Source organism: Myodes glareolus, chromosome 1, assembly GCF_982192425.1.
Source record: "Myodes glareolus chromosome 1, mMyoGla1.1, whole genome shotgun sequence".
In the NCBI taxonomy this organism is placed as follows: domain Eukaryota; kingdom Metazoa; phylum Chordata; class Mammalia; order Rodentia; family Cricetidae; genus Myodes; species Myodes glareolus.
This window is the reverse complement of record NC_142026.1, coordinates 135237900-135264332: the sequence shown is the minus strand read 5'-3', so window position 1 is coordinate 135264332 and position 26433 is coordinate 135237900. Positions and strand designations below refer to the sequence as shown.

At 44.4% G+C, this 26433-nt stretch overlaps 1 protein-coding gene across 1 annotated transcript in view; it reads left to right on the top strand.

Moving 5' to 3' along the window:
* Positions 1-15668, top strand: part of LOC125391412 (solute carrier family 22 member 2) — a 44172-nt gene extending 28504 nt beyond the window's left edge. The window contains exons 10-11 of the mRNA XM_048420762.3: positions 4533-4632; positions 15462-15668. Coding sequence (XP_048276719.3) covers positions 4533-4632; positions 15462-15528 — 167 coding nt within the window. The 3' untranslated portion in view covers positions 15529-15668. The remainder of the gene's footprint in view (positions 1-4532; positions 4633-15461) is intronic.
* Positions 15669-26433: the final 10765 nt, after the last annotated feature.

Genomic DNA, 26433 nt, shown 5'->3' with positions numbered 1-26433 from the left:
CTGTGAAAACAAAAGAAGAACCTCCTTTCCAAAGTATCATATCCTTAGATCCAAATTCTGAAGTCAAGGTATTTTCAAAATACCTATCTTGGGTTAGTTCAGCAGCATTTATAAACAAAAGTCTTTTAGCAGCTGTTGCTCCTTCCTCAGCATTTAAACAATTCAAAGAGAGCATAATAGCATACAGTATCAAGATTCTCTGTTTATTTTCCATCTTTATTTTAACCTCTATTTCTTTTATTTTTACTTTTACTTTTTGAGACAGGTTCTCTGTATATCTTTGTCCTGGAATAACACTATAGACCAGGCTGTCCTTGAACTCACAGAGATCCTTCCGTCTCTGCCTCCCCAGTACTGGGCTCAAAGGTGTTTGCTACCACACCTTGAACTCACAGAGATCCAAGGGTCTCTGCTTCCCCAGTGCTGGGATTAAAGGTGTGTGCTATCACACCTTGAACTCAGAGATCTGTCTGTCTCTGCCTCCCAGGCATTGGGATTAAAGGTGTGTTCTACCACACCCAACTACTCTCTTTCTTTCTTTTTACTTTAAGAACTTTAACTTTTATCCTGCATATATTTTTAACACACTGTAAACCAGTTAGAGGTTTTCTTTCTCTTTGAATCTCTCTTTACTGTATATCTCTCTTTTTCTGACTACACAAGCCTTTAATTTACTAAGCAATATGGAGAGCTATGGCTTTGATGGCTAGATCTAGTTCATTCCTTTCAGCCTCATGGCTGAGATACCAGCCAGAGCTGCAGTTCACTGCCACAACTCTATGGCGTTTCAAGGTCCTTGCTAGCAAGCAAGCTGTAGTATTCTGCTCACAGACCAAACTCAGTCGGATTGCCTGCCTAAAAGAGTCAGAGTTTGCCCTGGCAGGACAGCCCAGAAAGCCGGCATTTTAAAACGGCACAGCTTTTTTCCTGCTACAGCTGAAAACTGAAAAACAGCTATTCATCAACACCATGTAAGTGTTTTGTAACAGGACCTTTTAAAAGAGCTGCAAGGTTTTGCAGCTGAAGCTGAGTCAGGAAGCCTCCCTTAGATGAGAGTGCTTGCTTGCCTCTAGCAAACAGAGCAGACCTGAGAAATTGCTGCTACCAACAAAACATGCTTTATTCTATTCTTTCCCAAGCTTTCTCAAGCTTTCTGTGGATTCAGTTATCCACGTGGGCACCATATAAAGTGAGGGGCTGCGGGCAGGCCTGCTTTTCATCCTGCCCAGCTCCCGCATGGCTAGCTTAGTCCCAGAAATAACAACACACAAATTGTATTCATTTAAGCACTGCCTGGCCCATTATCTCTAGAGAGTTAGTTACTGACTAACTCTCATATCTTGATATTAACCCATTTCTAATAATCTCGTGGTAGCACCACGAGGTGTGGCTTACCGGGAAAGATTCAACATGTCTGACCTGGTGGCTGGCTCCATGGCGTCTGCCTCAATTCCCTCTTCCCAGCATTCTGTTCTGTTTACTCCGCCTACCTAACTTTCTGTCCTATCAAGGGGCCAAGGCAGTCTCTTTATTGACCAATGAAAATAACACAATAGACAGATAACCCTCCTCCATCACAGGGCTTTATATCAAAGATTACAGCAAACTTAAAGATCGTCCCAAATTTACCTCTGTGGGAGGGGAAGTGTTGTCTCCTTTGGCCCATCTTTAACCTGGTGGCAGGAAGATAACTAAGATTCTAGCATCTTCTCCCTTTTCCTCGCTCTCTCTCTCTCTCTCTCTCTCTCTCTCTCACACACACACACACACACACACACACACACACACACAGATGTTTCATGTAAGAAGCCTAAAAGTACTGGCTAAGAGTCCACTGGAAGGCTGGGGGTGGCCCAGTAGCACTGTATTTGCTTAGCATGGGTAAAGCCCTGGTTCCATCCACAACACCAGGACAAAACAGATAAAGACCATAGGAAAGCGGGTAACGCTATCCTGGTCAGCCAGGCTGATCCTTGCAGGATAAAATGCTAATCTGTGACCTACTGTTCTTTGGACTTCGCCCTCTCCAGAGACTCAGAGCTATAGAGGTGTGGCAGGGCACTCCTGTGAACCCAGCTCTAGGGAAGCAGGTGCAGGAGGACCTGGGCTACTGACCTGGTTTCATCTCTGCTGCTGTGACAAAAAACACTGACCAAAAGTGACATAGAGAAGAAGGGGTTTATCCTAGTTTACAATTCCGGGTCACCATCCTCACTGTTGGGGAGTCAGGGAGCAACTTCAAGGCTCTGTCACACGTCCGCAGGCAATCGGGAATAAGACAAAGGAACACAGCACGCTCACTTGCTTGCTTACACTCACATGATTTTTCAACTAGCAACTGAGAACCCCTGCTTAGGGACCAGTACCACCAACAGGGCACACCCCAGTGGAGACAAACCCGCTCTGAGTCTCTTCCCCGATTCTAGGTTATATCAAGATGACAATTAAAGCAACCCTCACATCTAGGCAGAGAAACCCTGTAGAGGGAAGGAACTCCCTGACACCTAGGCAGAGAAACCCTGTAGAGAGAAGGAACTCTGCTTCAGCTGAAGTAGCTGAGTCTCGCTTCCATTTGTTTTTCATTACACTACGGATCACGCAGAGAGATTGGGGAGATTCAGAGACGTTAACCACTATGTCATGTCCATAGTTCATGCCAGGGTATGTGAGGTGGATGATGTCTCTTGACAAAGGGCGGAACGTCAGAGCACCCTCAGGTCCCTAGGTCCTCAGACCCAGATGCATGGTACTGGGCGTCTGCTTGAGCTCAGTGCCCATGGGCCCATTTCTGCTGTTTCTAAGGAGAAATGGCATCCAGCAAGCAGTTTTATGAAACCCCAAAATAGCGAAGAACTAGCACCCCATTTCCTAGGCTCTGTTACAGGAAAAAAAATCAAAGCACACCCCTAAAAGTTTTATATCTCCAATATGAATTTAAAGATGACAAAATATTAATATGGTTGTTATTAATATTATAACCACAGACTGAAACAAAAGAACCAAAGAAACCAAGTGGCCATGTCCAGTCCTACATTCTACCCCTGAGTTGGGCCCTCATTATTTTCTGTGCTGGGAATCGAACCTAGGGCCTCGCACCTCCTCAGCAAGCCCTCTACCACTAAGTTATACTGGGAGAGGGTGAAACTGTTCTAGATTGCCTTCTGTTGCTATGATAAAAACTCTCTGACTCAAGGCAATTTTGGGGAGAAGAGGGTTATTTGCTTACAGTTCTGGGTCATAGCCCACCGCTGAGGGAAGTCAGGGCAGGAACTTTACTTCCTGGCTCCTTCTCTGGCTTCCTTGATACCTTACTTGGCCCAGACCCACTTGCTTAGGAGTGGTACCGCCCACAGTGGGCTGGGACCTCCTACAGCGATTATCAATCAAGAGATTCAATCGGTCTCACAGATGTAGACACAGGCCAATCTGATGTAGGCAGGTGCTCAAATGAGGCTCCCTCTTCCCAAGTGACTCTAGGTTGTTCCAAGTTTACAATAAAAGTTAACCGAGGAGCTCAGTGAGTATTCAGTGGCTTGGGGTACTGACTGCTCTTGCAGAGGACCAAGATTTGGTCCCCAGGAGCCAGACAGGAGCTACCAACTGTCCAGAGAATCCAGTGCCCTCTTCTGGGTTCAGCAGCACTGCACACATAGGGTGCACAGACATATATGCAGGCAAAACACCCATACGCCTAAAATAAAATGTTCAATTTTTTTAATTAGACAGTACAAAGACAGAGCCTTATTCTGTAGGTCATGCTGCCCTTGAATTTACAGTCTCTCCCCCTTAGTCTCCCAGAGGCAATGATTACAGGTGAGTACCACGAGTCTCTCAGCTCTGAACATCTGAACTTGAACTAAATGGCTTCACTATGCTTTGTGATAGTATTGCATATGCAGTAACACATAATGCATTCTTCCTTTATTAAAAGGACTACTTAATTCAGTGTGTGTGTGTGTGTGTGTGTGTGTGTGTGTGTGTGTGTGTGGTGTTTGCAAAGGTGCCAAGGTGCAACATGTGGAGTTCAGTTCTCTCCTTCCACCCTGCAGGTGGGTCCTGGGGATTGAGCTCATATCCTGAAGTTTAGCAGAAAGCTCCTTAACCCACTGAGCCATCTTGCTAGCCCTGATGCAATTATTCTTGTTAGCTAGCAATGCTCCCAGTTTCTGACTTGCTCCCAATGCTGAACGCTTTCTATTGGCAGAGTTACATTCTTCTTCATATGGCTAGGGTTTTTGGGAAGTTATTTTCTAACTCTGAAATTTCTTAGCACTGTGGCTATGTCCAGTAGCCTAGAATAGCCTTGACTCAAAATGTTAAGTATTTAGTTTCCCTAAAAGGAATTGTAACCCAATGGTGTTTGGCATTGGGTACCTTATTTATGATGGGAAACAGGGTGTTTAAAGATGGCAAAGGAGTCTATAAATAAGAATGGGAAAAAATACTCCCCAAAAAAGAGAGGGGAACAAGGGAAGTCCTAATTATAGAGACTGCCTTCCTGGATTTTGATGCAATTCACATCTGTGTCCCAGCTGTAGTTGGCCTTATTGCTGGGGGACTTGTGCTGTTGCTACCTGAGACCAAAGGGAAGGCTCTGCCTGAGACCATTGAGGATGCCGAGAACATGCAGAGGTAGGTACTTGGGCTCCCTGAATGAACTCCTCCCTAGACACTTAGGAAATTCTGGATCCAACTGGAAAGAAAGATTAGATTGAACCCAGATCTCATAACATGTGATCAAGGCAAGCTACATTAAAGCATTAGATATCAAAAAGAGAAAATAATTAGTGAAAAACACTGTGGGGGGGGATTGTTTATAGTCCACACCTACATAATATGTGAGGTTTGTCTAAATATGGAGAGAGGGGGAGGAGAGAGGGAGATGGAGAGGGAGAGGGAGGAGGAGGAGGAGGAAGAGGAGGAGGAGGAGGAAGAGGAGGAGGAGGAGGAGGAGGAGGAGGAGAAGAAGAAGAAGAAGAAGAAGAAGAAGAAGAAGAAGAAGAAGAAGAAGAAGAAGAAGAAGAAGAAGAAGAAAGATAGAAAGAAGGAAGGAAGGAAAGAGGAGAGAGAAGGAAGAGAGGATGGAAGGAAAGAAGGAAGGAAGGAAGGAAGGAAGGAAGGAAGGAAGGAAGGAAGGAAGGAAGGAAGGAAGGAAGGAAGGAAGGAAGGTCTGCCTATGGCCCACAGGAGAAATATTAGTCTGTCTGTATTCACAAAAATTCAAAGTTAAACTGAAACACTGGGAAACCTGGATTAATTGTTTAGTCTGTACAAAAGGCTGGCTTTCTGCACATGTGTGGAGAGCTCTAACAGTTTCATGAGAACAGCTGCCCAAAAGCAGGAGACAGGAAGGGCAGAAGCAGCTGACTCAGCAGAAAGGAAAGTCCCTCCACCTCACTCTAATCAGAAGAATGTGAGCTGACACAGCACTGGCATCCCTCTGGGTTATCAGAGATCAAACTAGTTGGAACACAATGTGCTGGGGAAAAAGATGCAGGGCCCAGCAGCACCCACCGGCTGTGACCCATTCACTGAAACCTCCATGACAGTCAGCCCCACCCTAGAAACAGGGTGATACCTGTCTGCCTTTCACCCAGGCACCAACTCTTGAAATTCAGATGTGTGAAATATGTGGTGAGGACCAATCATTAAAGCATCTTTTAATGCAACAAAGGATTAAAAGCAACCTAAATGCCCTTCAGTTGGGAATCCAGTTGAATAAATTATTAATCTCCCATACAACAAAGCACTATATAGCCACTTTTTAAAAAGTGAGACAATTTTGTATCCACTGATAGCAAAAGATCTCAAAAAATACATTGTTATTGGGAAGAAAAAAGCAAAACATAGAAAAGTATCCATTCTACAATTTGGGTAAATGCAACATAAATACATAGACAGACAAATATAAAACAGTAATGAAAATAAAATGACACAATTATAGAAATATTCACGTAGTCTCCCTTCGCTGTAGTTTGGATTTCCATCCTTTCAGGAACCCGTAGTCCCTCAACTTCCTTTGGAGTTTGGAAATATTAAATGGAAGAAACCCAGAAAGAAGAAATTCATATGTATATATTCTTTCATGTTGCACACTTCTCTTGGTGACTTGATTAAATGTTGCATGTTTGTCCACCATGCTCATGACGGAACTCTTTCCTTTGCCTGGTGTATCCACACTGTAAATGCTACCCACCCATCAGTCCCTGAGCAGACATCTCAGTTACCTGTTGGGCTGCCAGGGTATCAGTGTGTTATGCCCAGATTGCAGGGTCTGCCAAACAACAATGGAGTCAGCCTGGGTATGCAAAAGTAAAAGGCTTTTATTCAACCGTCAGACACAGCCATGAGGTTGGAGCACCATGAGCCTAGCAGAGATTGGGGTGGGGGGATTTCTAAGGTTTGTAGGGTTCAGGACCCTTGATTGGCTGACATTTGTCTAGGAGAGTCTTGGTGAAATGGTACGGGTGTGTGCTGGGCTAAGGGACATCAGGTGATCCTATCTATAATGGTGAGAGGAATGTTAGGTATTTCTCCTTGGATGGTTTGTTCCTGGGTGGTGTCTGTGTGGTCTCTACAACTGTCTGCGCCCTACAACTGTGCTTGTGTTCACACAACCTCTCTCTCACTTGATTGTGACCCAGAGTACAAGAGCAGTGATGCTGACAGCTCAGACATTGTACCAAAGAGAAACTCTTACGCAAAGGGCTTTCTTTGGATAGGAAGGCAAAAGTTGTCCACTTGATAAAGGTAGAGAAAATTGTGTAACGCACCTGGTCCTAGGGCAGTATGCTGCTGAAGCACAAGGGTCTGAGGCTTTTCCAGGAATCACTGTTGAGGACATAGGCCTCAACTGAGCCGGATGTCACATGCTGGCAGCCATGGGACACCGAGTGTTTTTTCTGGCCCCATGATGTTTTCTAAGGTGAGAAATGTCAAATAAGCTGAACTCCCAGAGTCTGTGACAAAACCAGATATGGGAACCTGGAACGGGCATTTCCTCTTGTTGGCAATTTGTGGGAGCTGAATGGGGGCCTGCTCTTTGGTGGCTCTACTGCTGTTACTATTGGTGTTGCTGCTGTCACTGATACTGTTGTTGTTGCTACAGTTGCTGTTCTTGTTGCAGCTGTCACTGTTACTGCTGTGGTTGCTGTTGTCATTGTTGCTGTTGATTCTGTTGCTATTCTTGTTGTTACTGTTCTTGCTGCTGCTGTCATTGTTGCTAAGGCTGCTCTTACTGTTCCTATTGCTGCTGCTGTTGTTGTTACAGAACTTACTGTTGTTGCTGCAAGTACTCTTGGTACAGCTACTGTTGCTATTTCTGCTGTTACTATTCTTACTGCTGCTGTTTCTGTTGCTGGTGCAGTTACTGTTTCTGTTGCTTTTGTCACTGGTGATGCAGTTTCTGTTCTTGTTGCTGCTGTCACTGTTTCTATTGCTACTCTCACGGCTGCTGTTGCTGTTGTCACTGTAACTGTCACTGTTACTGTAGTTACTGTTCTTGCTGCTGCTGTCACAATTGCTGCTGCTGTCACTGTTATTGTTGCTGCAGTTATGGTTCTTGCTGCTGTCACTGCTGCTATCTCTGTATCTGCTGCTGCAGTTATTATTTTTATTGCTGCTGTTATTGTTTTTGCTGCCACCTTGACTGTTGGTAGTGATGTTGTTACTGTTCCTGATGTTGTTGTCACTGTTGTTGTTGCTGCTGTCACTGTTACTGTTTCTGTTTTTACTGTTCTTGCTGCTGTTGTCACTGTCACCATTGCTGTTGCTGCTGTAACTATTCCTGCTGCTGTTATCACTGTTGCTTTTCCCACTGTCACTGTAACTACTGTTACTGTTCTTGTTGCTGCTGTCACTGCTGCTGTAGTTACTATTCTTTCTGTAGCTGTTACTAAAACTGTTGCTGCAGTTACTGTTCTTGTTGCTGCTGTCATTGTTGCTATTGCTGCTGTTACTATTCTTGTTGCTGCTATCACTGTTGCTGCTGTTACTGTTCTTGCTGCTACTGTGACTGTTGCTGTTACTTCTGTTACTATTGCTTTTACTGTTGTCACTGTTGCTACTGTCATTGTTGCTATTGATCCTGTTGCTGTTTCTGCTGTTACTGTTCCTGCTACTACTGTTTTTGTTGCTACAGTTACTGTTCTTGCTGCTGTTACTGTTGCTATTACTGTCACTGTTACTGCATTTACTGTTTTTGTAGCTGCTATCATTGTTGCTAATGCTGCTGTTACTGTTCTTGTTACTGCTGTCACTGCTACTGCTGTTGTTGCTGTTGATTCTATTGTTGTTGCTGCAGCTACCATTCTTGCTGCTGTCACTGTTACTGCTGTTGTTACTGTAGCTATTGCTGCTCTTTCTGTTGCTGTACTTACTGTTGTTGTTGCATTTATTCTTGCTGATGTTACTGTTCTTACTGCTGCTGTTTCTGTTGTTGCTGCTGCTTCTGGTGGTGATGCAGTTAATATTCTTGCTGCTGCTGTCACTGTTGCTGCTGTCATTGTTCTTGCTGCTACTGTGACTGTTGCTATTTCTGCTGCTGCTGCTATTATTGTTACTGCTATCACTGTTGCTGCTGCTGCTTCTGCTGTTATTGTTGCTGCTATCACTGTTGCTGTTGCTGTTGCTGTTACTCTTCTTGTTGATGCTGCCACTGTTACTGTTGTTACTGTTACTGTTGGCATTACTGCTGTCACTGTTACTGTTATGGCTAATGTCATCATTGCTGTTGATTCTGTTGCTGTTGCTGCTGTTTCTACTCTTGCTGCTGCTGTCACTATTGTTGTTACTGCTGTTACTGTTGCTATAGCTGCAGTTATTATTCTTAATGTTGCTGTTATTGTTCTTACTGCTGCCTTCACTGTTGGTGTTGTTGCTGTTGCTGTTATTGCTGCTGTCTCTATCATTGTTGCTGCAGTTACTGTTCTTGCTGCTGTCATCGCTGCTGCTGCTGCTGTTACTGTACTTGCTGCTACTGTCACAATTGCTGCTCCTGCTGTCTCTATAACTGTTGTTGTCACTGTAGTTGCTGAGGTCATTGTTACTGCCACTGCAGTCACTGTTCTTCTTGCTGCTGTCTCTGTTGCTGTTGCTGCAGTTATTATCCTTATTGCTGCTGTTATTGTTTTTGCTGCTGCCTTTACTGTTGGTGTTGGTGTTGTTCCTTATGTTGCTGTCACTATGGCTGTTGCTGATATCACTATAACTGTCGCTGTTACTGCAGTTGCTATTCTTGCTGCTGCTGTCATTGTTGCTGCTGCTGCTGTTACTGTTCTTGTTGCTGTCACTGTGGCTGTTGTTGCAGTCACTGTTCTTGCTGCTGCTGTCACTATCACTGTTGCTGCAGTCACTGTTGTTTTTGCTGCTGTCACTGTTTCTATTCCTGCTGTCACTGTCATTATTCCTGAAGTTACTGTTCTTGATGCAGCTGTCACTGTTGTTGCTGTTACTGTCCTTGTTGTTGCTTATGCTGATGCTGTTGCTGCTGTAATTGTTGCTGTTGATTCTGTTGCTGATGCTGTTGTTACTGTTCTTGCTGCTGCTGTCACTGTTGCTGTTGTTGCTGTCACTGTAACTGTCACTGTTACTGTAGTTACTGTTCTTGTTGCTGCTGTCATTGTTGCTGTTGTCACTGTCACTGTTACTGTAATTACTGTTCTTGTTGCTTTTGCTGCTGTTACTGTTCTTGCTGCTGCTATCACTGTTGCTGTTGTCACTGTCACTGTTCCTGGAGTTACTCATCTTACTGTTGCTGTCACTGTTGCTGTTCCCACTGTCACAGTAACTGTGACTATTACTGCAGCTACTTGTCTTGCTGCTGTTATCACTGTTATTGTTGTAGCAGTTACTGTTCTTGCTGCCTCTGTCACTGTTGCTGTTACTGCTGTCAATGTTATTGTTGCTGCAGTTGTTATTTTTATTGCTGCCACTGTTACTGGTTCTGTTGCTGCTCTCACTGCTGCTGTTAGGGCTGTTACTGTTGCTGTAGTAAGTGTTCTTACTGCTGCTGTTACTGTTGTTGCTGCTGTTGTTACTGTTGTTGCAGTTACAGTTGACATTAATTTGTTTGTTGCTATTTTTTTCCTTGTTGTTGTTATAGCTGCTCTTTACGCTGCTATTGTTGTTGCTGTCACTCACGTTAATGCTGCTTCTACTGTTGCTGAAGCTGCTGGGACATTTTATGTAGTGGCTATTGTTTATGGTGTTCTTGATGTTGCTGCTGTTATTGTAGCTGTGGCTGTCATCTTTCATAGTGCTGTTGTTGCTGTCCTTGCTTCTTTTGCTGTGGTCATTCCTATGGTCACTGGTACTATTATTGTTGTCAACGCTGCTGCTAGTGTTCTTCATATTACCATTAGTTCTGTTGCTCTTATTGTTGCTGTTGCTACTGTTCTTAGGGCTGTGATTGTTGCTGTTGCTTTCTCTGGTGACACTGCCACTGGTGTTACTATTGATGGTGCAGCTGCTGTCCCTGTTGTTATCATTACTATCATTGCTGCTGTTAATGATGCTGCAGTTGCTGTCTTTGCCATTTTTGCAACTTCTCCTGCTATTGTTTTTACTATTGCTGCTGCTGTTACCATTGGTGTTGGCACTGCTATCAGTGCAGTTGTTGATGTTACTGCTGTTGTGGTTACTGCTGTTATTGTTACTGCTATTGTCTATGCTGTTGCTGACACTGCTGCTCTCAATGCTGGCATTATTGTCACTGTTGACACTGGTACTTCTCTCAATGTTGTTGTTGTTACTGCTGTTGACACTGCTGCAGTTGTTGATGCTGGTACTGATGCTGGCACTGATGCTGCTGCTGTTGTTGCTGCTGCTGTTGCTGCTGCTGCTGCTGCTGCTGCTGTTCCTGCTGTTGCTGCTGTCACTGTTGCTGCTGTTACTGGTATTGCAGTTACTGTTCTTGCTGCTGCTGTTCCTGTTGCTGTTGATACTCTCACTGTTGCTGCTGCTGTTTTTACTGTTCTGGTTGCTGCTGTCATTGTTGGTACTGTTATTCTTGCTGCTGCTGGAACTGTTGTTGTTACTTCTGTTACTATTGTTGTTACTGTTTCTGTTGCTGCTGTCACTGTCGGTGTTGCTCCAGTTACTGTAGGTTTTGCTGCTGTCACTGTTACTGATGCTGTTGCCATTGTTGCTATTGATTCTGTAGCTGCTGCTGCAGTTACTGTTCTTGCTGCTGCTGTCATTGTTGCTAAGTCTACTCTTACTGTTGCTATTGTTGCTGCTGTTGTCATTGCAGAACTTACTGTTGTTGCTGCAATTACTCTTGGTACTGCTACTGCTGCTATTGTTGCTGTTACTATTCATACTGCTGCTGTTTCTGTTGCTGGTGCAATTATTGTCTCTGTTGCTTTTGTCACTAGTGATGCAGTTTTTGTTCTTGTTGCTGCTGTCACTGTTTCTATTGCTACTCTCACGGCTGCTGTTGCTGCTGTTATTGTAACTGTCACTGTTACTATAGTTACTGCTCTTGCTGCTGCTGCCAAAATTGTTGCTGCTGTCACTGTTACTGTTGCTGCAGTTGCTGTTCTTGATGTTGCTGTCACTGTTGCTATCACTGTTTCTGTTGCTGCAGTTATTATTCTTATTGCTGCTGTTATTGTTTTTGCTGCCACCTTGACTGTTGGTGTTGTTGTTTTTACTGTTCTTGCTGCTGTTGTCACTGTTGCTGCTGCCACTGCCACTGTCACTGTCACTGTTACTGTTGCTGCTGTTCCTATTTCTGCTGCTGCTATCATTGTTGCTGTAGTTACTATTCTTGCTGTAGCTGTCACTTTTGCTGCAGTTACTGTTCTTGCTGCTGCTGTCACTGTTGCTACTGCTGTTGTTCTTGTTGCTGTTCTTGCTGCAACTGTTGCTATAACTGTTGCTGTTACTGAAGTTACTGTTCTTGCTGCTGTCATTGTTGCTACTGCTGCTGTTACTGTTCTTGCTGCTACTGTGACTGTTGTTGTTGCTTCTGTTATTATTGCTTTTATTGTTGTCACTGTTGCTGTTGCTACTGTCATTGTTGCTATTGATTCTGTTGCTGTTGCTGCAATTACTGTTCTTGTTGCTGCCGTTACTGTTGCTGTTACTGTCACTGTTACTGCCGTTACTGTTCTTGTTGTTGCTATCACTGTTGCTGTTGCTGCTTTTCCTGTTCTTACTGCTCTTTCTGTTTCTGCACTTACTGTTGTTGCTGAAATTACTCTTGGTGCTGCTACTATTACTGTTGCTGATGTTACTGTTCTTATTGTTGCTATTTCTGTTGTTGCTTCTACCGTTACTATTGATGTTGCTGCTTTCACTGTTGCTGCTGCTGCTGCTGCTGTCACTGTTCTTGTTGCTGCTGTCACTGTTCTTGTTGCTGCTGTCACTGTTGGTTTTGTTGCTGTCACTGTTACTGCTGCTGTTGCTGCTGTTGTTGATGCTGTTGATTCTGTTGCTGTTGCTACAATTACTATTCTTACTGCTGCTGTCACTGTTGCTTTTGCTGCTATCACTGTTGCTGCTGCTGCCTTCACTGTTACTGTTGTTACTATTGCTGTTGCTGCAGTCACTATTGTTGCTGTCATTGTCCTTGCTGCTACTGTGACTGTTGCTGTGGCTTCTATTACGATGGTTGCTGCCACTGCTGCTGCTGTTACTGCTGTTACTGTTGGTTTTGCTTCTGTCACTGTTACTATTGTTGTTGCTGCTATTACTGTTGCTGCTGCTATTTCTGTTGTTGCTGCTACTATCACTGTTGCTGTTGCTGCTTCCACTGTTGCTGCTGTTATTGGTGATGCAGTTACTATTCTTGCTGCTGCTGTTATTGTTACTGTTGCTGTTATTCTTCTTGTTGCTGTTGTCACTGTTGCTGTTGTGACTGTTACTGTTGGCATTACTGCTGTCACTGTTACTCTTGTTATGGCTAATGTCATCATTGCTGTTGATTCTGTTGCTGCTGTTTCTGTTCTTGCTGCTGCTGTTACTGTTGCTGCAGTTATTATTCTTAATGCTGCTACTATTGTTCTTGCTGCTGCCTTCACTGTTGGTGTTGTTGCTGTTGCTGTTTTTGCTGCTGCTGTCCCTATCATTGTTGCTGCAGTTGCTGTTCTTGCTGCTGTCATTGCTGCTGCTGCTGTTACTGTTCTTGCTGCTACTGTCGCAGTTGCTGCTTCTGCTGTCACTGTCACTGTTGCTGCTCCCACTGTCACTGTTGTTGCAGTTATTATTCTTATTGCTGCTGTTATTGTTCTTGCTGCCGCCTTCATTGTTGGTGTTGTTGCTGTTCCTGATGTTGCTGTCACTGTGGCTGTTGCTGCAGTTACTGTTCTTGCTGCGGCTGTCACTGTTGTTGATGTCACTATGGCTGTCGCTGTTACTGCAGTTGATATTCTTGCTGTTGCTGTCATTGTTGTTGCTGCTGCTGCTGTTACTGTTCTTGTTGCTGTCACTGTGGCTGTTGTTGCAGTCACTGTTCCTGCTGTTGCTGTCACTATCACTGTTGTTGCAGTCACTGTTGTTTTTGCTGCTGTCACTGTTGCTATTCCTGCTGTCACTGTCATTATTCCTGAAGTTCCTGTTCTTGATGCAGCTGTCACTGTTGTTGATGTTACTGTCCTTGCTGTTGCTTTTGCTGATGCTGTTGTTGCTGTTCTTGCTGCTGTTGTCACTGTCGCTGTCACTGTAACTGTCACTGTTACTGCAATTACTTGTCTCCTTGCTGCTGTCACTGTTTCTATTGCTGCTCTCACTGCTGCTGTTGCTGCTGTCACTGTTACTGTTGCTGCAGTTGCTGTTCTTGCTGATGCTGTCACTGTTTCTGTTACTGCAATTATTATTCTTATTGCTGCCTTCACTCTTGGTTGTGATATTGTTGTTATTCCTGATCCTGTCACTGTTGTTGCTACCACTGTCACTATCATCATTGCTGTTGCTGCTGTCACTATTCCTGATGTTGCTGTCACTGTTGCTGTTCCTGCTGTCATTGTCACTGTCACTGTTACTACTGTTACTGTTCTTGTTGCTGCTGTCACTGTTGCTGCTGTTACTGTTCTTGCTGCTGCTGTCATTGTTGCTATTGCTATTCTTCTTATTACTATTCTTGCTGCAGCTGTTGCTGTAACTGTTGCTATTACTGAAGTTACTCTTCTTGCTGCTGTCATTGTTGCTACTGCTGCTGTTACTATTCTTGTTGCTGCTATCACTGTTGCTGCAGTTACTGTTCTTGCTGCTACTGTGACTGTTGCTGTTGCTTCTGTTATTATTGCTTTTATTGTTGTCACTGTTGCTGTTGCTACTGTCATTGTTGCTGTTGATTCTATTGTTGTTGCTGTTGCTGCTGTTACTGTTCTTACTGTTGCTGCTTCTGTTGTTGCTGCTACTGTCACTGTCGCTGTTACTGCAGTCATTATTATTATTGCCACTGTTGACACTGGTACTTCTCTCAAAGTTGTTGTTGTTGTTACTGCTGTTGACAGTCTTGCTGTTGCTGCTGCTGTTTCTGCTGCTCCTGCTGCTGCTGCTGCTGCTGTTCCTGCTGCTGTTTCTGCTGCTCCTGCTGCTGCTGTTTCTGCTGCTGCTGTTCCTGCTGCTGTTTCTGCTGCTCCTGCTGCTGCTGTTTCTGCTGCTGCTGCTCCTGCTGCTATTTCTGCTGCTCCTGCTGTTTCTGCTGCTTCCGCTGTTTCTGCTGCTTCTTCTGTTGCTGTTGCTGCTGCTGCTGCTGCTCCTCTTGCTGCTGATCCTGCTGCTGCTGTTTATGTTCCCATCACCATTGCTATTGCTGTCACTGATGCTCTGTGGCTGGGCCTGGAGACTCTGGGAGCTCAGTATATTTGCTTGTCCCCCCACCTGGAGCCTGGGAGGCCTATAGCGCTGCTGAATGAGTTGATGAGATTCTGTTGCCCACGTCTCATCCTGGACTTCTCTAGAAACTGAGACCACGTGGGGAAATGGAACTGGGGCAGTCCACACCTGATTCAGTACAAACAAGCCCATGTACAAAGGGCAGAGCTGGGAGCAGCAGAGGAAGGAGAGAAGCCCTCCTCCAAAGACTATTAGCAGCATCCATATAGCCATGGAGAAGACAGTAAGAAAACTGGACAATGTCTTAGTCACGGCCTTCGCTCATCAAATAGTGGAAACAAACTTGGTGAAAATAAGTTTTTAAATTCTGTGCTAGAATTGATCAAAGTATCCGGATTTCTGCAATCATTATATTTAACCAGCATAGTTATATTTAGCTTTCAACCACATTCTCTGTTATGGAGGAAGGTGAGCCACCAGAAGGGAGATATAGGAACACCTTCTCCTGCAAGTTATTTACCCAATTTCTTCATGAAAATCATCACTCAGAAGACATAGCATATGTGATCTTGGATGAATCCTACACTTAAATTTTGATTTGTTTTGTTTATTTATTGCCCACTTGATACTTCTTTCATAACTTTTTTGTCACCTGCTAATTTGATTTCCTATTGCAGGCCAATAAAAAAGAAAGAGATGAGAATTTACCTCCAAGGCAAGAAAGCAGGTCTTCAGCTAAGCTAAAGAGAAAGAGTGTGGGCCCTGCTGGACCAGAGGCAGAGCTTCTTCCCACACCAGAAAGAGCGTGGGCCCTGCTGGACCAGAGGCAGAGCTTCTTCCCAGACCAGAACCCACACAACCCAATTGCACTTACCCTAGCACTCCATCTGTGGGGAGCTGCAGCCTGCACGGTTTGCTCACTGGTGTGTAACTCTCCCTATCAGCAGTGCTCTTCCACCTCACCCCGCTCTCCGCAGGCACAGTAAATGGCCATTGCTTTATTGGATTTGTCTTTTTGTCTTCTTATTTCTTTATTTGGTTTCTTTCTCCACCATGACATAAAACCACAATACACAAGGGAGCTGTGGGTCAGGACAACAAAATATTAGAAAGAAAAATCTGAAAAACAATAAACTTGAGGGAAGTAATTTTATTTTTTTAAGAACTAAAAAACTAAAGGCAATATCACAGAATGTACATGAAGAACTTGGAATGAGACCTTTCAGTATCATAAATGTGATGAAATTTCAAAATATGCTGCTTACTATGTGGATCACACTTGAAAAGAATCCCAAACAAAAGAATAAGAATATAAGTTGAGCAGTCACCAAGCCTGCCCGTGTTTACAGTAGGTGACCACACACACATTCTTTCTGTAAAAGATCTGGTGGAAAGTGCAGTAGGGGCATTCCTGGCATTGCTGAATTAGCCATGACAATAATTTTCACTTTGGTAAAATTTCCCTCAAAATTAATAGGTTTTAAAAATAGCATTAGTGGAACCAGGTATGGTGGTGCACGCCTTTAATCCTAACACTTGGGAGTCAGAGGCAGGCAGATCTCCATGAGTTAAAGGCCAGCCTGGTCTATAAGAGCTGGTCCCAGGACAGCCAGGGCTACACAGAGAAACCCTGTCTCAAAAAAAAAAAAAAACCCCGAAGCCAATAAAGAACTTCCTGTTGAGAAAGTTCAGCAGGAAGGGCAGGTGTTAGACAAGAAAGTTGGGCATGAAGAATGCTCACCACCCTGGTGGCCCAAGAAGACAAGGCATGATGTCATATATCTCCATAATAACTGCATCTGTGTGCTCATGTGTGCCCTGGTTCCGTTTCTACCGCCACGATAAAACACCAAGGAAAAACAACTTACAGGAGCCACACTTTCCCTGAGTTCAGGATCCAGGTCACCGTCCATCTTTGGAGGAAAGTTCAAGTAGGATGAATGTAACAGCCAGTCACAGCTACCGTGAGAGAAAGACCTGAACAAAGCTGGGATTCTGTGTGTCCTCATTTAAATACACATTTCTATTGATTTATATCTATTGAGTGTTTTAAATGCATTTAAATTGTCACAAAAGTAGAACTCAGTTTTATATGCATGTTGGAGTCACAGAACACACCAGGTCATATTCCCAGACACAATGAGAGAGAGTGAACCCAGAATTTTTCAAGGGCAGTCTGGGCATGGAAAGAGAACCACCATGGGGCTGCCTACCTGGGAGATGCCACCTCACCCACCCCACTGATCTTACAGAATATCTATCCTGGGAGCAATGGAGTTCAGTGGTGTGGGCTTCTGCAGAGTCCAATGGCAATATTCTAAGCAAAACACAATCAACCCTCCGCAAGCCCCCTTGATGAGGGTAACGTTTCTAAACCTGTTTCTCTTTGCACAGTTGGTAGGTCTGAGCAGAGACCCCTGGTCCCCAAGGACTCTGAAACAACTTGGGTCAGCCTGAGAGTCTGCCACTGGACCTTCAAATGTCTCTGCCATGTTCCCTCAAGGCAGGAGGATGGACAGTAAGATCATGCCCATGCCAAGGTCACTCCAGCTGGGTATCCTTTAGCCTTGTGTGGTAGTCTTATACCCTCATTGTATCCTTTCCCTGGCTTGTCTGGGGCATGACAGACCACACACCACAGGGCTTTCCCTCCAGCACACCCTTCTTCAAGTCTCAGAAGACTGGCATATCTGCTCCTGGCTGCAGCTGCTCTGTCCTGGCCACCTCTCCTCTTGCCCCATTCCCACCTGCCTCTGGTAATCCATGGCTTTTCTCTGGGACACCAACCAAGTTCTCTCTGGCCTCTCATCAAGATATTCATAACCCATGACCCAGAATCTAAGGAGTCTGCTGTGAATGACGTGTGGGCCTGGAGGACACTGCTGTGAGTGACGTATAGACCTGGAGGACACTGCTGTGAGTGACGTGTGGGCCTAGAGGACACTGCTGTGACTGGCATATGGACCTGGAGCACCCCTGTTAGTGACGTATAGACCTGGAGGACCTCTGTGACTGGTGTGCAGACCTGGAGGACCTTTGTGACTGACGTGTGGGCCTGGAGGACCTCTGTGACTGACATGTGGGCCTGGAGGACCTCTGTGACTGATGTGTGGGCCTGGAGGACCACTGTGAGTGACGTATGGACCTGGAGGACCTCTGTGACTGACATGTGAGCCTGGAGAACCTCTGTGACTGATGTGTGGGCCTGGAGGACCACTGTGAGTGACGTATGGACCTGGAGGACCTCTGTGACTGATGTGTGGGCCTGGAGGACGCCTGTGAGTGACACGCAGGATGAAGCCATCGACTTTCTAAACCAACCTGGCTACACTGTGGAAACTGGTTGGCAGTCTCCAGAGTTCAAGAGCGTTGAGTTATAGTCTCCTGTGCCCAGAGGCTCCTAAAAAGCAATGAGCATTAATTCAATCCCAGGTACCTGCTGTGGATGGCTGACACTCAGAACTCCTAGGATCCAACTTCACCAGGCATTCTGGGGGGTTCATTTTGTTCTATTTTGCTTTTGAAGCCCAGGCTGGCCCTGAACTCACTGTGTAGTTGAGGATGGCTGTGAACTCCTGATCCTTCTGCCTTCGCCTCCCTAGTGTCTAAATTACAAGCATATGCCACCACACTTGGTTTATGAACCCCAAGACTTGGTACATGCTAGGTAAGCAGCCTATCAGCTGTGATACAGCCCAAGCCCTCCTGAAAGTTTCTTACTAATATCGTTCCCACTTTAGAATTTTACTGCCAATGAGGATGATGTCTCCTTGCCTGTGTATATTGGTAAGAAGATAATGGGAAAATATGCAATTGCATTTTGCTTATCTGTTTTCTAAGTTCTCTCCCATCCTCAGAGAGGTTACAAGTACCCAAAAATAGATGTTCAATATGTCAGCCTCGGGGTCACTAAGAGGAGCGAAGCAGAGTCCCCAGCTCCCAGGTCTCACAAGCACAGGGAACAACAGTGTAGCCCCGGCACAGCATGAGGCCAGACCAGAACTATGCTGTGCTCGCAATGCTGGTGTAACATTAAACCACAACCACAGCCCGGGGGTGGGTTGTGTTGACCTTTCCTATAAGGTAACCTTGCTATTAAAGAATAATCCTGCATTACACTGAATAGTGAGACAAGATGGACAACTGAGGGATGGGTTCTGTCTCCACTGGAGACAGAGACAGAAAATAAATGAATAAATAACACTATATTAATTAATATAATATTAATTTATTAATTATTATTAATTATTTATTAATAATTATTATTATATTATAATAATTATAAAATAATTATAATATTAAATATAATAATTATAAATATAATTATTATATAATATAATAAATATAATTATTATTAATTATTTATTAATAATGAATAAATAAATAAATAATATGATCAGAGATGAAGGAAGGACCCAGGGCTCACAAAGTCAAAGCTGAGTCCTGCATGCAGAGTTGGGACAAAGCTCCCCAGAGTGCCTTAACTAAGATGCTAAAAATTCTCAAGAATCGCCGCTTGGACCCAGGCCAGAGAGGGTGGATGGAGAGGACAGGATAGATAGGAAAGAGATTTGAGAAAGAATGACGGCTGGTTCGATGTGAGACAGAGGCTAAAGGACTCCAAGGCAAGCAACCCCTGGTAAGAATGATTTCATCAGCATCTGCCAGGAGACAAACCAGAAATAAATCCAAACATTTGCTGCCCAGAAACATTCAGTAAGGGGCAAATCTCCCATGCCCTTTCTGGTCTGTCATCACCAGCTCTCCGATCTCAAAGCACAACATATTAGCATCTGCTCACAAAGTAGCAGAGAGATGGCCAATGGGTCTAAAGGCATCAAAACAAACTCATAGAGAGCAAGAAAAACAAAAGACATTTTAGAAGCAATTTCATCCAAATGGTTAAAGAGAAATGGGCTTAAAATTGAAGAGAGGGATCGTTTTGAACTTTCACTTCTGTAACTGTGGTGGTTTTTTCAAGTTTCTGTAATGCGCATATTTTTAAAAACTATTTGTTAGGGGTTAGGGTGTCCAGTGGTGGTATCATTGGAGGTAGGATTCTGAGGAAAAGAAGGAGAATGCGGAGGAGGGCAAGGAGGAGGAGGAGGAAGAGGAGGAGGAGGAAGAGCAGCAGCAGCAGCAGCAGCAGCACTGAGACTGTCACACCAAGCTTCAGCCCATAGACCTTTGGGGCACATTCTCAAACCACATCCAACCCCCAGCACCAGTGCTCTCCTGAGTTCTCAGAAACATTAACTCATTAACTCATGTGACTTAAGCTTTCTCCCAATTTCGACAGTCCCTAAGAATTTTTCAGTTTTATTCTTCTGACGCATCCACACGTGTGTGCCGCCTTTCTTTTCAGTCTCATCCAGATTTGTGGTTTCAGCCCTTTTCAAGGTGACATTATCACTTTGTGGCTTTTCTGTTTTCACTCATTGGCCTCGCCAGGGCCCTGTTTGGTTCATTACTTTATCGGGCTTCAACTTGGGCCTTTTCTCTGCATCTTTGTCTTGCGTCTTATCCTTTTCTGTGCTTTTTCTCCATTGTTCTTGTGTAGTTCATTCCCATTTCTGTCCCATGCTGCCGAACACGGACATCCTCCTGTTTCAGTAATCTACACCCACAAAAATATGTCACACTTAAAATGAAGGGAAAGATTACATCTCTGGCTCAGTGTCTCTGCCGTTTACACAATGCCCTCTGAAGTGCTGTCTCTGAGAGATGCTGGTCATAGTTTCCCTGTCACCCCAGATTTGGTCCAGTAACTGCACTGAGTTGTTACCATAACACTTTGTTGAAGGAAAGTATAGTTTTATCTCACAGCAAACAACCAGTCTGTAACCAAGGGAAGATCTTCCAAGTTCTTATCAGATGAAAGCAAATGAACCATTGTAATCGCAATGTCTGTCTGGAAGAACAGATGCAGGAGGCTCTGCTTGGGGGCTCCTGAGCTGTTGAAAACTCAAGCTTGTTCAGCAGCACTGGGAAGCGGTGCTGATTCAGCTGACCCGATAACCCAACAGTCATCAAGAACTGAGAAGCCAGTTGATCCCATGGGCCACGTGTTTCCACCCACTCCAATTCCAGCGGAGACAGGGACTGCGGTTCTGCCAGACCGTATCTTCCCAGGTATTTTCCTACAATTTCCTTCACTCTTCCAAGACAAGACTCCAACATCCAATTGTGTGAGAGACCCAGACATGGTGTCTTTAGTTAGACTGATGTCTGCCAAGTATGGACATCACCAGAGTCTGTAGGTCATGGGTTTCTGGCTCTTCTGTGGGGGATATTGCTTGGAAACAAAAGACTCTGTAAGAAAAGAGGACACGGACCTGGGAGATGCTCAGTCAGTTAAGTGCTTACACAGGAGCGTGAGGCCTGAGTGTAGAACCCAGTATTCACAGAAAAGGCCAGGCACGGAGGCGTGCTTCTCTCTGCTCAACTCCTTCCTGTCGTGGACACAAGAGAATCATTGTTCTCTTGAGCAACATGGATCCTCAGAGTGATTAACTTAAAGACAAAGGACCACTCCCAAGACCCCTTCAGACTGGACTCCAGGGAACTCTGCAGGCAACCCCAATTAAATAAAGCCCTATTAATGATCAAGCAAGTCCCTTAAATGTGCCAAGTCCTTGTGCCATGTGGGTGTGTAAGCAGAGAATAGAGACTGGAGGAAGGGGCGGGGTGGTGACTTGGTGAATCCTTACTTCCATCACTTTGGGCTTCCACTTGAAACCCACGGCTCAGGCAGCCAGCAGGAGTGGGCTAGGCATGTGGACACTGTAGAGAGCTCCCCATTTCCCCATTTACTTTAGGACTTCTGCTGTGTACCTCAAACTCTCCAGCAGAACACAGCGCATAGTTGCTCAGATGTCTCCAGCAAAAGTTACTCTTCTATAGTTTCACAAACATCTTCTTGGATGGGCTGGGGGCAAGAAAGGTCCCCGAGAGAAGACTTTCAGATGAACTGACTCTTCTTATTAACCTTCCTTAGTAGGAAAAAAAGGTTCCATATCCATTCAGAAATTGTGACATAAATATATTAATATTCTCTATTCCAAAAAAAATAGGGAAATAGTTATGTAATTACTATAAATTAGCCGCAGGGATGGAGGTTCGTTCACACACTCTCACATCTCTGTCGTCTTTAGAGACTGTCTCTCCCCAGTATTACTTTGGACATCTGTTTAATTATTGTCTGATTGTCCCAGGGACACGTGAGAGAAATAAGGTGACACGTTTAGCCCAAAGAACAATCCACCCAAAGGCAGCCTGTTAGAAGTCAATGAGTTCATTAGGGACAGCATACAGGGACATAACTCCTGAAGGCACATTTTCCAAATTTGCCACATACACTTCCATTTTCTAAGCTCCTAATTTATATAGCTTTAAGTCAGAACTGATGAGGACCTGGGCTTAGAGAGGTACCTAGTGTTAAAGTAGTAGAGGTGATGGAACATAGGGCATGAGTAAAACCAGACCCTGGGAAGTTGTATATTCATATATACCCCGGCCCTGCCCTTATCAGGGCTTCTGCTAGACCTGAAAGCACCGGGCAACTGTTGGAAGAAAGGTTTGATTTGCTATAGCTCAGTGTATACAACAGATAGACTGGAGTCTCTGCCCCCACTGTCACGGCGGCTCTGGCATGTGCTTTGGCCAAAGCTGGGCCACTTCCATTATATTTGTAGCAGGAGTCACACAAATGTCCTCAGAGCAAAGATATCAGAGGAAAACAGTTTCAAAGCCTCCTGTAGATCTCACTTCAGCACATGGGAGGAGATCAGTCTTGGTCTCGCTTGTCCTTTACCCAGAGAGGGCAGCCTTTAGTCTGGACCCCTGGGCAGCACGGGGCAGCCTGACTGAGATACAATGAATGTGTCTTCAACTTTGAACAAAAACAGCTGGTTCATGGTGATCAAACTGTAAGAGAAAAAATTGTCTAGTACTCCCAGTTTCTTAAGACTGGAGGTCAGAAACGCCTTCCCAAATCCCCAGGCAGTATTCCTAGGCACATTGGTTTGGTTGTAGGCATTTCGCCTTCATTTTGCCTCCTTTCCCTCCCTCTCAGCCTCTGGGTTAAGGGTTTTTGACTTCTTGTTAACCTGTTTTGCTAAGTATGATCAGTGAATGAACATCAAAAGGTTATTTCCATTTGTTTAAGGAAAAAGAATACATTGGCTGGAAAGATGGCTCAGTCAGTAAAACACGTGCTTTGTAAGTATGAGGACCCGAATTCAATCCCTAGAAGCCACCAAAAGCAGGCACAAGTGGCTGACATTATTCTTTAATTAGACCGGTGGTTGTGTCTGTGCTGAACATGTTCAGGCTTGTCAGTATGTCCTATAACAGAACCATCTAATAACATTTCACAAAATACTTAAATTATATTTTGTATTGAGTAATCTAGATTAAGATACGTTTATGTGCAAATACATTGTCCTCCTAGGATCTTGAGCATCTACAGGTTTGGGGACCCAGTAAAGGGAGAGAGGTTGTGGGAGCAATCCTCTAGGGAGACTGTGGAACACCTATAATCGACTGCTAGGATTACAGTACACAAAGTAGGAGGAGCTAGTTTGTATTTCAGGATGTTCAGAATGGACTAAGGAATAGTGTCCATTAAGAGTAGACTTTCAGAGGCTGGAGCAATAGCTCAGCAATAAAGAGTATATATTGCTTTTCCAGGGGACCCAAGTTCAGTTCCCAGCACCCATGTTGGGTGACTCACAACCACCTGTTAACTCTAGCTCCAGGGGCCCTGACGCCCTCTTCTGGCCTCTGAAGGGACTGTATTCATGTTCACATAGCCTCACAATTAAAACAAGGTTTTTAAAAAGAGATACATGACTTAAAGTGATAAAAATAAATCTTTAAAAATGTTTAAGTGTATTTTCATTATTTTGTTTGTTTGTTGACTTTTACATCTCTTCATTTCTTTCCTGTTGCTGTGAGAAACACAAGTTAAGGAAAGATGGCTTTGTTTACTTTAACTCATGGTTCAAGGTTCTGTTCACCACGACAGGAAGCCGAGACAGCAGGAGCTTGAGGCAGCTGCTGACATCACATCCACAATCAGGAAGTAGAAGGGAAGGATGCTAGCACTTGGCCCTCCTTTTGCCTTTTAACAATGCAGGTTGCCCAGCCTCAGGAAAAGCCTACCTATAATTCAAACAGCTCTTCCGGCTCAGTGTAATCGAGACACTCCCTCATGGGCCACACCCCAGGCCACCCTCCAAATGCTTCCAAATTCTGACAAGCTGATAGTTCACACTGACCACCACACCATGGTGGTGATTAAGCAAGCTTTGTGATTTAAGAAACAGGAGATGAGTGTGGCATTGCAAGGCATTGCATTGCATCTAGGTGATGGCCTGTCTCTCCAGAGCCCGCTACCTGCAGGATCTCAGCCCGCAGACCAGGCAGCTCATAGTCTCTATTCCAAACCTGTCAGCTTCAATCAGAAGAAGACCTGAAATCTTTCACCTTGGTTCTTAGGTCACTGCAGTTCTGGGTAGCCAACACGTTTGACAGAAAATGATCAAACCACAGACATGTCCACCTTAGGCAGGTTTTAATTGTTTCTCTTTCACCTCTTAAATGTATGTGTTTATTACTTGTGCTGTAATAGCACGAGGCCTGTGCTAGTTGGGTTGAATTGATAGAACAGTTTATAAATGTTAAAAAAGCTCATGGGTGCATTTTTGGCACAAATTCTATTATCTGTTCTCTGTAAGTGTTGCTGCTCTTTTAATAGAGCCAAACTTCTTCCTAGTGACCATAATTACTGTCTTTGCGATGCTGAAATTGTCTCTGCTTGACCATCTGAAGCCTTCCTTATTTAGGCATCTCTGTCTTTTTAACACTGCCCTGGATAACTCCGAGGCCTTGCTCTTTGGCAAAAACACTTGCCTGCTTTCATGAACTCTATTTTTTTTTTGTCCCAAAGTCTAGTCACAATACTTCTTAGAATCCTATTTTAGCAAATTACGGTTTGCTCTGTGGCTCTGTGCTCTTGTGTGGAAACAGATGCTTCTTCCTTTAACTGCTGACTTTGTTCTCATCCTTGCAATTCTCTCACGTGAAACACCTTTTTATTAACATCGCTTGCCTTCCTCCCAGCAAATGACATCCTAAATTATAATACCATTCAAAGCTTTATAAATCTTCATTTTTTTCTTTCAATAAAATAGTACAAGACAGCAATTTTTACAGATTTTTTTTATTTTATGTATATGAGTATTTTGCCTACATGTGTGTGCGTGCACCATGTGCATGCCTGGTGCCTGCAGAGGATAGGACAGGGTGTCGGGTCCCCTGAAACAGGAGTCATGGAAGGTTGAAAGAAACAATGTGGGTGCCGAGAACTGAACCCAGTTCTTCCGTCCTCTGCAAGAGCAACAGGTGCTTTAAACCGTGGAGCTATCCCTCCAGCCCCATAGTCAGCGATTTTAAGATGCCCAACCATGGGCTAAGAATGTAGCCCTGTTGGTAGAAAGCTTGCCCAGTATCCAGGAAGCCCTGAGCTCCATCCCCAGCACTACAGAAAGCCGAGCAAGGTGGTGCAGGCCTGCAATCCCACCCAGCACAGGGAAGTCAAGGGAGAAAGCAAGGTCACCTTCAACTCCATAGCAAGTTCAAGGCCACCTTGATGTGCATAAGACTCTATCTCAAAATAAATAAACAATTAAATTAGCAAACAATACACATTTTTAAATACCTAATCATGATAGAGACCATAAACAATTCAACAGTCCAAGGGTGCTGGGAAGTCACCATCAGGAGACAATGGTGGCCATGCCCAGCAAGGGAACAAAAACAAGCCTCCATGGAATATTGCTTATCCTGACTTATGCACATGTGTTTAAGAGAACACGCATGAGTACTTACATGTAAGGACATGCCATGGTCATGAGAAGCTAGGATAAGTCTTCCATCTTGGGAATGAGGTAGAAATTCCCTTCTTTTATATAATGATAATACATGCCCTCTCCTAACCGCCTCAAGATGGAAACACAACACAGCTCTTCCGAAGACCGACATCGAGGATCTGGCACATTGAGGTCAATAAATTGCTGAGCAGGACTGAATTTCCTTCTAAAAGCAGGCATGTTTTCTACCAGATTTGCATGTCGGAGGGACAGAAACACGCCGCTCGTCCAATGAGCTGCTTGGTGAGATGGGGCGTACATAAGGCCCATGTCTGTATGTTTGCCAGCAGCTTCCTAGTTTTCCATGTTTAAGAACTGCTTGTTCTTTCTCGTCATCCTAGGTTTTAGTCTAACTCCTCACCTCTTTTCCTTCCAGACAGTTAATCCGGCCTCCTGCCTTTGGTCTCTGCTGGAAGCTGCTGGTATTATCTACAGTAGACATGAGCCCACATAGCTCATTTGCAGCCCAAAGTCTAGTTTCCAGACAGAATGAGCTCCTTCTCACTGTAATATTATACTGAATATTATAAATTCACCCTCTAACCTTAGCAATAAGAACCCAAAACAGAAGCAGTGAGGGACAACCCATTCCAAAAACACAGGTGGGAGAAATGTCTTTCTCAAAAAGTCATAGGTCTGTCCTCATTGCATGTGCTAAACAAGACAGGGGACTGCCATCTTAAAACACTAACTGCCCTCCAAGCCATCCCCAGTT